The 14,083-nt window shown below is 36.1% G+C and overlaps 1 protein-coding gene across 1 annotated transcript; it reads right to left on the bottom strand.

The window, feature by feature from the left end:
• Positions 1 to 11,037: 11,037 nt before the first annotated feature.
• ADAM29 (ADAM metallopeptidase domain 29) lies at positions 11,038 to 13,824 on the bottom strand. The gene has a single exon (XM_047090464.1). It carries the CDS (start codon positions 13,741 to 13,743, stop codon positions 11,038 to 11,040), a length of 2,706 nt encoding a protein of 901 aa, XP_046946420.1. The 5' UTR covers positions 13,744 to 13,824.
• Positions 13,825 to 14,083: the final 259 nt, after the last annotated feature.

The following is a 14,083-nucleotide window of genomic DNA, read 5'->3' as shown; positions in this document are numbered from 1 at the left end:
ATTTCTTCTCCACCATCTTATCCATATTCTGACTATGTTGAGCAAGCAAGTGGACAACGTATATAACATCTAGCTTATTCTACCTCCAAAACTCAATTTCATTGATCCCTAGCCATCAACCCATGGCCATGACCTATATTATATTATCACACTCTCAACTCTCCTGGTTCTTCCATCTTAAATAGCTTACCACGATTTTTATTTTTAATCTAAATTAACTTATCAAATTCATAGAGGACTTAAATAACTGCTCTTTCCATTTTATTGCACTCTTTTCAGGAACACATTATTTTCCCTTCCATTTTCACAGCCTTTTGTGGAGTCCATTAATTCAACCACCATTTTCCCAACTCCTCAACCTAAAACGGACTGATTCCTTCACTACTACAACAAACTGCCATCACTCCTGGGAAAATGTCATGCTATGTTTAGGAAGATGCTTAAAAGAAAGTAACGCAATCAGAATTAGAATGATACCTTGATACCCCAGTCAAAAGGTTGAAATTATGAATATTTATTTCACAAAACTTATACATTAATACTTTGCCTTTTGTTGTCCACAGTTTTTTAACTTCCTGAATTTCTAAATTTCTTCATTAATGCACAGAGTGCTGCACTGAAACTCTACATTTTTTTTTTTTGTCTTCACAACTTATTACTGTTGGCTTTTGATCATGGTTGTTTAAATGTTTAAGTCAAGAATTCCTCATTACCCTTGTTTTAAATACAGGTTTCAATATTTGTATTAAACTTTACTATCAGATTGTAGATAGGAAAAAAGGATGTGCTTCAGGTAAACATCATCCTCATCATTAAGGTGACAAAGTACCTGGTTTACCCAAGTACTTTCCAAGTACTAATGTGTAGGCACCATACAAAATGCCAAGAACACATAAAAATAACTCAAGATCATGAGCCAGAATCTTTGTCCTCATTAATTATTGTATTTGATGACTCCAGAAACCAAAGCTTCTGAAGCAGTATAACATTTTCATTAGTAAGTGTAATAATGACATAGTATAGTGACTTCAAATTATGCTGCTAGATTTTCTATGCATCTTGTATAAATGCTTTTTCCTTCCAACAGTTTCTTCAAATTCATCAATATCTGTACTCTAATTACCACCTCCCTCTTATTCTCATTCATAGCCTAAATCAGTGTTTTCTAAACGAACTCCTCCTAAAACACATTTTTGTCCATCTCAACAAACTAAAATACAACTGAATAAGATACATTAAATGGCATGAATCCTAAACGGGATGTCACCACTTGGCAAGAAAGAATACTGTTGTTTGTGTGTATGTGTGCATGTGTTCATATATTCATATATGCACAAATATATTCATGCATGCATATATTCATGCATGACCAAATACTGGATGCTTCTCTCCTTCACAGCTAAACTTCTTACATAACTTAGCAGAAGAAAAATTAGTGAGGTTTTCATGATCCCTTCCAACTGTAGTCCTTATACTTAGTTTGTCTCACCAATCTTATGGACAAAGATTTTTATTGGAGACCTCACATGGCAAAGGGAAATATAAATATCTTCCCCTGTGCCTCTCATTTGATTAAGATCAAGATTTAGCTGCTTAGCAACAAGACTTTCTCAGTTTCACACACCATGGCAACTGGCTAAAGTCCCTCCCAATTGTGACTTCACCACCCCCATCCAAGCTTTACTTCTAATTTCTTCTCAATATGAATAAATCCAACTAACTTTCTTACCCTCATCTTATATGCTTATTTAAGCACTTCAGTTTAGTGCTTTCACTCATACTGTTCTCCTATTCCCAGATTGTTTCCTTAAGATTAAATCATATCATAAAACACTTGAAGGTCTAGAAAAAAAGTTTGCCCCCACTATTAAACTTTCTCTAAAGAAAACACACATCAATAATCTTCTCTACTTTTCTTTTTACTCTCAAACAATATTTCAGAGACATTAGGTATCTGCACACAAATATGCTTCATCTCTAAGGAGAACTGTTGAATTGTCAGCAAGAAAAACCAAAAATAAAATTCAGAAGAGAGGCGAACAAAAAAATAGTGTGGGAATAAATTTAATAGGTAAATGGACTTGCTAGCAGTTAAAAATGCTAATCTGGGAAGTCTACATTTAGCAATTTGGTTGGATAAATCACAGAAATAAGTTTAGCTATGTCTTATCTTTGAGGGTTTAGCTTTGAGACAGAGAGGAGGTTTTCTCTGGTATTCTCTGCCAGTATGATTTGAGAACCTCAGAAATATTCTGGGTTCAGTTCCAAACTGCCACAATAAAGAAAATATCCTTTACCATTCCATCTAAATAAGTATGGACGTATACCTTTTCCATAAGTGGAGTTTCTCATTTTTCCATAGCTTTGGTCACAACCAGTTTGCAAAGAGACAAAATTTGACCAAGAGGGTTTTAATCTTTTCAGCTTAATTTAAGCCTCTATAGGAACATTCAATTTACCTGGATATTAGATGGGTAGGAGGGATACATGCATGGGAATAGCAATATGCACTGTGTGAAAAATTTGGCTTTATCAAATTTTCTATACACTCTAGTCTTAATCAGATAGATAAAATGAAGGGTTAATTTGACTAACTTTAATTGCATGGATTTCTTTTCATAGTTTACTTTTATTTCATCTTGTTTGCAAGCCTTTAGCCAGGTATAAAAGATGTATTAGTTGTTTTTTGTTTTGGTGACCAATAAATAGTTGAGAACTATTCATTTGTTTAAGATTATTTTAGCCATTGATGTTATATGTGTCTGTTGAGTCTCTAACGTTTAATTTGTTTCATTTTTGGAGGAGGACAGTTACAGAAATTGTGTATCACATATTTTAATCTAGAAAATTTAGGCCAGAGTAAAACCTTGATACGCAGAGATAAAATCTAGTGTCTCAGATCACTCCTGATAAGTAACTATATTTGGCTCTTAATAAATGTGAGAAACTGAGGGCATTGCATAAGTACTTACAAAGACCACCTGTCCATATACAGAACACATGTTTATATGATAAACACAAGAAGTTCTTTTGATTAGTTAAGGGGTATATTGGAGGACTTTTACACTGAGGAGACAAAAATGTATGCTTATGCCTACAGTAAGGAACAATTATCTACATTTAATAGATCAGACTTGGAAGGAAAAATTAATCTTGGGGAAGTTGAACAAATCATGCAATGGTTTTGTATGGTTTTTTTTTTTTTAATTTTTTTTTTCCAACGTTTATTTATTTTTAAGACAGAGAGAGACAGAGCATGAACGGGGGAGGGGCAGAGAGAGGGGGAGACACAGAATCGGAAGCAGGCCCCAGGCTCTGAGCCATCAGCCCAGAGCCTGACGCGGGGCTCGAACTCACGGACCGCGAGATCGTGACCTGGCTGAAGTCGGACGCCTAACCGACTGCGCCACCCAGGCGCCCCGGTTTTGTATGGTTTTATAAAAAAATAGTTGGGCTCTAATTTCTATAATTAGTTTCTTCTCCCTTTATTTTCTGATGTCTTTGGATCTCTTTGTGGATATTGGAAATATTAGTCATCAGATAACTTTAGGGATACACACACACACGTGCACACACACACACACACACACACACCACCTCTTTTTTATCCATCCATCCATTGATGGACACTTAGGTTGCTTACATGTTTAGCTTTTTATAAATAATGCTGCAATGAACACTGGAATGCAGATACCTCTTTAACATAATGTTTTCCTTTCCTTTGGATAAATACAGGTGTGCCTCAGAAATATTCTGGGTTCAGTTCCAAACTTCCACAATAAAGAAAATATCACAATAGATCAAAAATGAATTTTTTAGTTTCTGGTACATATTATGTTTATACTATCCTACACTCTATTTAAAATATATAGTAGCATCAAGTCTAAACAAACAATGTACATACCTTATTTTAAAAATACTATATTGCTAAAAAACGCTAACCATCATATGAGTTTTCAGTGAGTCATAATCCTTTTATTGGTGGAAGATCTTACCTCAGTGCTCATGGCTGCCGACTGATCAGGGTGGTGGTTGCTGAAGGCAGGGGTGGCTGTGGCAATTTCTTAAAATAAGACAGCAATGAAGTTTTCAACATCAATCGACTCTTCCTTTCACAAACAATTTCTCTATAGAATGCAATGTTGCGTGAAAGCATTTTATCCACAATAGAGCTTCTTTCAAAATTGTACTCAATCCTTTCAAACCCTGCTATTGCTTCATCAACGATGTTTATGTAATATTCTAAGCCCTTTGTTGTTATTGTAATAATCTTCACACTGTCTTCACCAGAAGTAGGTTCCATCTTAACAAACCACTTTCTTCCTTCATCCATAAGAAGCAATTCCTTATCTGTTAATGTTTTATCATGAGATCACAGCAAGTCAAATATTATAATAATGAAAAAGTTTGAAATATTGTGAGAGTTACCAAAAATGTGACACAGAAACATGAAGTGAACATATGCTGTTGGAAAAATGGTGCCAATATTCTTGCTTGACTCAAGGTTGTCACAAACCTTCAATTTGTAAAACATGGAATATATACAAAATGCAATAAAGCAATGTGCAATAAAACAAGACATGCCTGCATCTGAAAGTGAATTGCTAAATGATAGTTCTATTTCAATTTTTTGAAGAACTTTTCTACTGTTTTCCATGGTGCCTACCCTCAATTTATATTCCCACCAATAGTCACATCAAAGTGCTGACCTTGATGAAATAATTTTTGTATCTATTGAGATATAATTTTCTCAGGTACTCTGTTAATATCAATCATAAAGATTTTTTTTGAGTCAGAAATACTTTAAAAATTTGATCATGATGATACATTATTGTTTATAAAAACATGTTGAAATTTATTTGTCATAGAAACATTTTAAGAATATTAGATCTACTCTCATAAAATCAATTGCTTTGAAAATTTTGCCCTTGTCAGGTTTGCGAATTAAGATAACCCAAAACTCATAAAAAGAGTTTGAGCCATTCCTTTTTGTCTCCAAAGTTCTTGAAAAATATTTTTTGGCAGATTTCTCTGAAAAAAATTATATTTATGGAAGATTTCACTGAAAAGTTATCTGGGACTGTCTGAGTCTTTGAATGCTAATTCAATCTTTTTAGTATTTATTTCTACTGTTGGCCTGGTAATTTATATTGTTCAATAAACTTGTTTAATTGTCTAAATTGCCAAGTTTATTGGTAAAAAACTTCCTATTTTTTTTCATTACACATGCCCTTTGTGATACCCATTTTCATTTCTGCTCATGGTAACCTGTATTTTCTTACTTTTACTTTTTTCCTCAGTCAAATGAAGGTTTTATAATGTTTTAATTCATTTAATCAAATTTTATCTTTGCTGATTTTCTCCATTGTGCATTTGTTTTAGTTTCATTGACTCTTTCTCCTAGTTTTGTTATGACTTCTAATTGCCATAGATCTAAAGTGTGGTTATTTTCCCAGTTTTTTGACATGGAAAGTTAAATCATGTATCTTCACTTTTTTGTTGTTGTTGTTGTTAACATAGGTATATGACTACATTTTCCCTAGAAGACTGCTGTAGGTTAAATACTATGTAACTTAATATATTGTAGTTATTTGTATTTCAGTTCAAAATATTTCCTAATTTTTGTTTTGAATCTTCATTGACATATAGATTATCAAAAATATATATAAGGTGTGATATTATATTTTGATTTATTAATAAGAAAAATGTTTGGTCATCATCCATCCTTTTCGGCAGAGCTCCTAAACCCTTAAATCTCCCAAAGTAAGAAAGCAATACAGTTGTCTTTTGTTACATTAATGAGGCTACTTTTGGAAACCACTTAAGGGTGGTGGTCGGCTGCCAGTGGAGCCAACAATGTGATTAGAGAGTTAGAACTTCCAGTCTCAACTTGTCCCCCACCATCACGTCTGTAGAGGAGAGAGGATCTGGAGATTGAGTTCAGTTACCAATGGGCAATGATTTAATGAATCATGCCTAGGTAATAAAGCCTCCATAAAACTCCAAAAGGACAGGGTTTGGAGAGCTTCTGGATTAGTGAATGAATGGTGAGACCTGGAGAGAGTAACATTCCCGAGAAGAACATTCCTTTTCCCTTCCTACATTCCTTGCCCCGTGCATCCCTTCCATCTATCCCTTTCTGGATTATATCCTTTTATAATAAAACGATAAGACAATCAGTAAAAAGTTTCTCTGAGTTCTGTAAGCAACTCTAGCAAAGTAATCAAACCCAAGGAGATGGTCATTATAACCTCCAAATTATAGCTGGTCTGTCAGAAGTACAGATGACAAACGAGGGGACAGGCAGTCTTATCGGCCTGAGCCCTTAACCTGTGTCACTTGGAGCTATCTCTCAGGAGACAGTGCTAGGATTGAGTTAAACTGTAGAATACCCAGATGGTGTAAGAGAATTATTTGATGGTGTGGGGGTACCACGGCTCTACCTTAGAACTGGGTGCAAAATCTTGGTTGGTAACCAGACGTGAGACCAGTGTCACAATTGTCCCAGGTAATTGGAATTTGTCCTGTTATCTTTAATGCGATTGACTTGTAGATTAAATATATAAGGTTTAGGAAACGACTCTTCTAGATTAAAACCATATGAAATTTGTTGGGACTTTCTGGCCCACCATAAAGTGGCTTTCGGTAATAGTTTATGTGTGGATGAATCAAAGTCAATTTAGCCATTTTGAGTTTAGTATTTCTTTTCTTTATATATATAATAGATCCAGTTTGTTAATTATATACCAAAAATCTTATTCAGCAGATTTGCTGTTTATCTTTTCTATCACTATTAAGAGAATTGGGTTAAAATTTTCCCTCTTGTTTACTATGGATTTCTCTACCTCCATATTTCTCCTTATATCTTTGTTTTTTATTTGTCCTTTAAAGTTTAAGAGAGAGAGAGAGAGAGAGCACCTGTGCAAGTGAGGGAAGGGCTTGTGGGGAGGGAGAGAGAATCTCTCTGGAGCTGGACACGGGGCTTGATCTCATGACTATGAGATCATGCCATAAGCCAAAGCCAAGAGTCAGACACTTAATCAACTGAGCCATCCAGATGCCCCCCTTATATATTTGAAGTTATATTAGTGGGTGCTCACATATTAAGGACATCCTACCTCCTAATGATTTGCCTTTTATCATTACAAAATATCCCCCTTTATTTCTAGTAATGCTTTGTTCCCCAGTCTTCATTATCAGATAATAAGAGAATTAACACTAAGTTAATTTGGTTAATCTTGCATAAAAAATTATTTTTCAAGTTTTTACACCCTCTAGGTCTTTATTTTTAGTAAACAGCATACTACTAGGTTTTATAATACTAGATTTTTACACTCTGAAACATGTCAGTCTTTTAATTACTTAATGTAATTCATTTTACATAGGCCTTATATCTACCATAGGTTTTTTTTTTCTATTTTCACATACCTGCATTATGTTTGTTTCCTTCTTCACTTGCCCATATCTTTAGTAATCAAATACCATTTATTTTGCCTTTTTTCTTTTATTTCTTATATTTACATATCTTATCATTTTAATGGTTCCCTTTCGTTCTTGTTTGTTTTTGAGAGTGAGAGACAGAGCGCAAGAAGGGAAGGGGCAGAGAGAGAGAGGGAGACAAAGAACCCAATCCAGGCTCCAGCCTCTGAGCTGTCAGCACAGATCCTGACAAGGGGCTCAAACCCACAAACTGTGAGATCATGACCTGTGCCTAACTCTGACGTTTAACCAACTGAGTGACTCAGGCACCCCTTCATGGTTACTTTAAAGATTGCAGCATGTGTTCTCCATGGCATGTACTACTATGCATATCATTAATTTACCTCTTCCCCGTACTGCTAGATGCTTAGACCTGTTAACTATTTGCATACCTCCCAGCTTTTGTGATAAATACGTTTGCGTTTTGTTCTGCACATCTTTATAATCCATAAGATACTATTAGTATTGTTTGGTACATTATTTTTAATTATTATATCCACATATTTAGTGTTTCTTGTGCATTTTATACCCACCTGCACATTCATGCTTCTTTCTGGTATTATGTTTCTACCTACCAAAAAAGAAATTTCAATATTTGAGTGCTAACTGCTGGCAATGATTTGTTTGCCAAAGGAAAGTTTTGTTCTTCATTCTTGAAGGTTGTTTCTACAAAGTAATTCTAGTGTGGTAATTATATTTACCAAGTAAATATCCTATTCCATTATCTTCTACATTCATTTTGTTGAGGTCAGCCATCTATTTTATTGTCATTCCTCTTAAGAAATATATATCTGGCTGCTCTTAAGATCTCTCAGTGTCTGGTTTTCAAGTTACTCTTAGGTGTGAGTTTGTGTATTTATACCGCTTGAAATTCATTCAGTTTTTTGAAGTAGTGAGATGGTATGTTTCCATGCTTTTAGGAAATTCTCTGACATATCTTTTTTATTATTTCTATTCAATTATCTTTCTCCTCCTCAACTGGGGCTCTATTTTACTAATTTTAGGTTTATTGATCTGTTTCACATATCACTAATCTGTATCCTAATCTTTATTTTTCAATATGTGTGTAATTGATATTTTTTCACTGACTGCTCTTCTAGTTAACTAATGCAGTTAATTGAAGAAAGCAGTCTATAATGCAAAATGTTCGCTAATTCCCTGCATTTAGTTACTTTATTTTTTTTAGTTCTAGAATATCTTTTTGATAACTTTGAATAGGGTTCTAATTTTCTGGTGAAATTTATCTATCTTCTTTCACATAGTTTATTTTTCTTCTGTTTTCTCTAAAATAGTAATCATGGTGGGGTTTTGTTCATTATTGTCTTTTCCACTCTCTGAATCATCTTTTAGATGGCTTCTAGCATCTCTTTTACTGTCATTGTTGGTGTTTTCTCTTTATCATTGGCCATAATTTTTCCCTCTTGATATGTGTGATAATTGTTTTTTATAGTCTGCTCCATGTTATGTATAAAGAACCCTAGAAGTTCAGGGTAGACTTTGAGATTACCTTTGACTTAAGAAGTTTTCATCTGTCTTACATTTGGAAGATAGGCTGACTGATAATTCCAATACAATTAGCAACTGAGTTGGTCAGCAAATAGTGTAGTTTTAGTAAGACACATATATCTTGCTGTACTTTCTTTTGAGAGCCCATATGCCTCTATTTTTTCAGCTCTAAAAGCAATTGGTGATTATGTTCTGATATTCAAATCTTCAAAACTCAATTCTCTAACCTATTTCCAAACTCCTTCAAAATCAGGCTAACATTGTAAAGGGAAGGTAGGACATGTCCTAAGGAAATCCTCCTTTTCCACCAAATCTTTGATTCTTGAGTACAACAGATTATAGAGATTTCTTCCTTTAAAGGCTTCAACCTGTCTCCCCCGCCTCCCAGAGAGAACCTAAATCCAGCAAATGTGTTATACACAAAACTGATTTTGAATTTGATGCTCATTTAGTGTCTCATCTATCAATCTGGTCTCCTATATACACTAAGAAGCTTCAGGCTTCTCGTTCTCCAACAGAGGCTTTCTAACTGGGATGGCCAAGTTGATCCTTAATTTGTATTCAGAATCATCACATTACAGGGAACAGTCACTTTTGTTCCCGGGGAAAAAGTACTGATATTTCTCATTGTTTTCCTTTCCTTGTAGTTTTTAAGTCTTTTAATCTCCATTTCCTTCATAGTTCTCTGATACTTTAAACATATAATTAAAAAATGTGTTTGGTATTGCACAGTTGTTTTTATTGTTGTTTTCAGTGGGAGAAAAAACTTATCTACCAAGACCTACCTAAAAATGAAAGCATTTTCTTTATCTCATTTTATAACCAAAGAAACACCAAAGGTTGAGAGACAATTCTTATTATCATCCTGTTCTTTCTTTTTTTGGTTGGAAAATTGAGGTACATTTAAGTAATTTTAAGATGGGAAAGGTCGGTGGTAAAGAAAAGCTCAAACAAAAACTGGCACCTCCTGACTTTCACTTTCCTCATTACACAAAGATTAGTACTGTAACAGTCAGTATTGAGTCAGAAAAAGTAAAACCACATCAGCAATTTTAGGGGCACCTGGGTGGCTCAGTCAGTTGGGCATCTGACTTCGGCTCAGGTCATGATCTCATGGTCTGTGGGTTTGAGCCCCACATCAGGCTCTGTGCTGACAGCTCAGAGCCTGGAGTCTGGTTTGGATTCTGTCTCTCTCTCTCGCTCTCTTTCTAATCCTCCCAAGCTCGCACTCTGTCTCTCACACTTCCTCAAAAATAAATAACATTACAAAAAGAAAAAGTAAAAACACATCAGTAATTTTAGAGGGATAGAATTAAGTACAAGAATTGGGTAAATAGATATTGAAGAACAAGAAAAGGGAGTCATGTGCTACTAACTTGTTAGTAGGCATGAAATATTAACTGTTAAAAGGTGATTTCTTTCAAGGAGCTAAGGAGCAAAGGGAAGAGCTTGAGGGTTACTGAAATCTAGAAGACTGTAGGTCTGACTGCGTGGATCTGAGACCCAGAACTCTGACAGTAGGTAGTGCTAAGCTGGTGCAGAAGATTTGGGATACTGGTAGGAAGCTCAACGATCTGCAACTCGGGACTCTCAGGATAACACACTGATGCTGGATGACAGTAAAGTTGGTCTGCAGTGAATTTAAAAAATATACATAAATAAGTAAAGAAATAAGTATTGTCAATAAATATTTTAGTGAAAAAATATGTAAACGAAGTATAACTGACAGTGTAAAACATGTTATTGAGGTGATATTGACATACAGGAAGCAAACAGATCTCCCAGGTTTCCAAACTCTCACTCATTCCCCTTATTGCAGATCCCTATAGGAAGAGGGCCTGGTACAGCAGAATATGGTCCCTGTGATGAAGTGTACAAAATGGGAAGGGGATTTGAAGCTGAGTAACTTGAAAACTGGTACACAACCCATGTGCCATGCTTTTTCCCAGAAAATATAAAGAAAGAAATTTTAGGCAAAATGGATCTTCTAATTGTTTAAAATAATGAAGAACAAGGAGAAACATTCCAGGAAGAACCTTGTTTAATGCATACTTATTTGGGTACATTTTTTACTAGTGATGGCCTTTGTTTCCCACCTTTACCCTGTTGAAGCGATAGGCTAGCTTGACTCTGAAGTTTTTGTGGTGGTTTTGAGGGTTGAGCTTTTTGTTGTTTTGCAGATTGAGTCGAAACCTTACTCACTTGTCTTGAAGGAGCCCTACTCTCTTGTCTTAAAGTAGCCTTACTCTCTTGTCTTGAAGGAGCCCTACTCTCTTGTCTTGAAGGAGCCCTACTCTCTTGTCTTGAAGGAGCCCTACTCTCTTGTCTTGAAGGAGCCCTACTCTCTTGTCTTGAAGGGGGCCTACTCTCTTGTCTTGAAGGAGGCCTACTCTCTTGTCTTGAAGGAGCCTTACTCTCTTGTCTTGAAGGAGCCTTACTCTCTTGTCTTGAAGGAGCCTTACTCTCTTGTCTTGAAGGAGCCTTACTCTCTGGTTTTGGAGGAACATTTTGTGCTGGTTTTTCAGGTTGAGTAAGAACATTTAGCATCTGTTTTGAAGGAACCTTTTGCACTTGTTTTAAAGGAAACGTTTGTGTTTGTTTTGCACTTTCAGCTTCCTTTTCCTTTGATTTTTTCTTCAGGCAAAGACAAATAAGACAACATAATAAGAGAAGCAACCAAAGAAGTGAGAATGCTAACAAGTAACCCCTCTTTATTTTTTCTCTCTTCGGGGGTGGTCCACTATCAACACTACCTCCATTGCCCCGTTTTAGGCAGTTGGGTGGATCCCACAAATAGTTGCAATGGCAGTGATGCTTATTGTTGCAAATTCCCCTCAAGTTACAGAACTTAGGTGAACAACTACTATCCAAGCGAGATATATGGACACACTGCCTGTCAATGCAGAGATGTTCTGGGCCACACTCTGTGCCATCTTTCACTTCACCAATATCAGGTATGGGCATCCCAGAGTGGTAGTCAGTACCCCAGCAGACGCCGTCATTGGAGTGAAATTGATGCACAGTATAATGTTCGTGCAGAGTGGGAATTTCTGTCACATTCTTACACTGAACTCTGCCACACAGGCTGTCTGAGATATTACATTTTATATATGTAGCATTTTTGAGACCACAGTTACCAAAACGATCACCAAGAGTGTTTATTTTTTTGTAGCAACTCTGACTTGCACTCGTTGCCTCTTGGCCAAAAAGCTGCTTACACTGTTCATTGCGGTCATTACAGTTCTTCTCATAGCAATAGGCACTTTCGTTACAAGGAATTCCATCCTCCACATAGACATCATCTGGGCACATGTGGGATATGCCATCGCACCACTCTGGAAGATCACATTCATTGACCTGCTTTCTACATATTTTTCCTGATGGTAATAACTGGCAGTCCTTGCAACAAAGCCCAAAAGCACATGTAGACCCAAAGCTCAAAGTGCAGTTTGACAGACAGCAGGCATCTTTTGCACAACTCTGTAAAGGTCCACAGTCACACTCCTCTTCATCTTCAACAATACCATTCCCACAACGTGTCTGTGAAAATATGTCCTTTGTGTGGATAGTGTAGAACAAACATTTTACCTGGTGTATAGAATATCTCCAAAAATAAGAATAACTACAATTGCTAAATTTAGTTATTGGTGGGTTTGAAAAATGCATTATGCATTTAGGCACTGCACATGTACAAAAGTCAGTATCGTGAATCATACCCAAATTATGGCCAATATGATGAGCCATTGCAATTGCAACAGTGCCCAAGGTTTTTTCTACATTAGTAACAATTGCACAATTAATGTGTGATTGACACAGTCCTTGAACGTAGCCTAAGCCACTCATTCCTCGTACTGTCTTATTTATAAAAAGATGTATAGTATCATGTGGTAGGCGGATATCAAGGTTTTCCTTTTTCCAAAGGCAAAAATATCTCAGAGATCTCCTTATATCATTTACTTCAATGTAGTTTTTTTCAGTCCAGAACTCCAAACCAAACAATAGCAATTTAAGACCCAAGACGTCATAAATGGAATCCACTATATTTACAATAGTATATAGGTCTTCATTAAACTTTGAAATGTTCTTTTTTATATGAAGATATAAACTATGGTCCACCACCACTGCTATTTCAATAACAAACATATGGAGCCACCAGCCCATATAAGAACTTTGTTTCTGAGTAGAATTATTAATCTCTTGAGACTCCCATTGGGGTACAATTTTCTCTCGCATAAAGTCAGAGTTCATGATTGGGAATTGGGCTTCCTCACTCTCCATTTTATATACCAGATGTTCAAAGTTAGTAGAGAAAGTCATGGGCTCAATTTCATAAGCAATGTCATTTATCTGTAACAATCCTCGAAAACCACCAAAACAGTAACTGAGGGCGACCAGGGATTCTGGGTCTCCCTCCACATAACCATGATAGTAGCAGTCATTCTGAACAAAAGGTTGGTCCTCAAGGAGAGCACCCTGGTCTGTATAGGTGAACACTGGGAGGTGTCTGGACAGCAAATGCTTCTTGACCTTTATATGGACAATGTGTCTCTTGCCCGCAAAATGCAGGCTGTAAGAGAGCCAGCCTGAAGGCTTCATGCCTCTGCCAGTGCCAGGTATCCTCAAAGGAATCACCACTTCTGGAGGACTATTATACTGGGGGTGCTCAGCCTGGGTGTGTCCACAAAAGAACAGACACACCCCAAACCAGTGTAGCAGAAATATGATCTTCATGTATAGCAGACCTTTAATCACAGTCATTATGAAGCCACCATTATGGAAATATTGGTCCAGATGCTCTGGCTTCTTATCCTGAGCTGGTCAATATCAAGGGCTAATCATTTGGGATCTGTGTTCTGGCAGAGTTGAACCATTACAGTATCACCCCTATAAGTAAAACAAAAAGCAACATGTGGATGGAAGTGGTTATGCCTGGTGAAGAAAAAGAAAAAGGCATGCAATAAAAGTAATTAGTGTTTGCTCAAGGAATAACCCAGGAAACTTCCTAGAATTTGCTCTTAAGAATTAATCCAGCAAAAAGGGACTCAGGGTATATAGAAGAATGAAAACTGGCTACATATTTATAGTTATTAAACCTAGA

The sequence above is a fragment of the Lynx rufus genome, unplaced genomic scaffold, assembly GCF_022079265.1.
Source record: "Lynx rufus isolate CCGP_SWC_20201006 ecotype Redwood Valley unplaced genomic scaffold, mLynRuf1.p SCAF_3, whole genome shotgun sequence".
NCBI lineage: Eukaryota > Metazoa > Chordata > Mammalia > Carnivora > Felidae > Lynx > Lynx rufus.
Note: the sequence above shows the minus strand (reverse complement) of the source record. Positions and strands in the feature narration are given on the sequence as shown.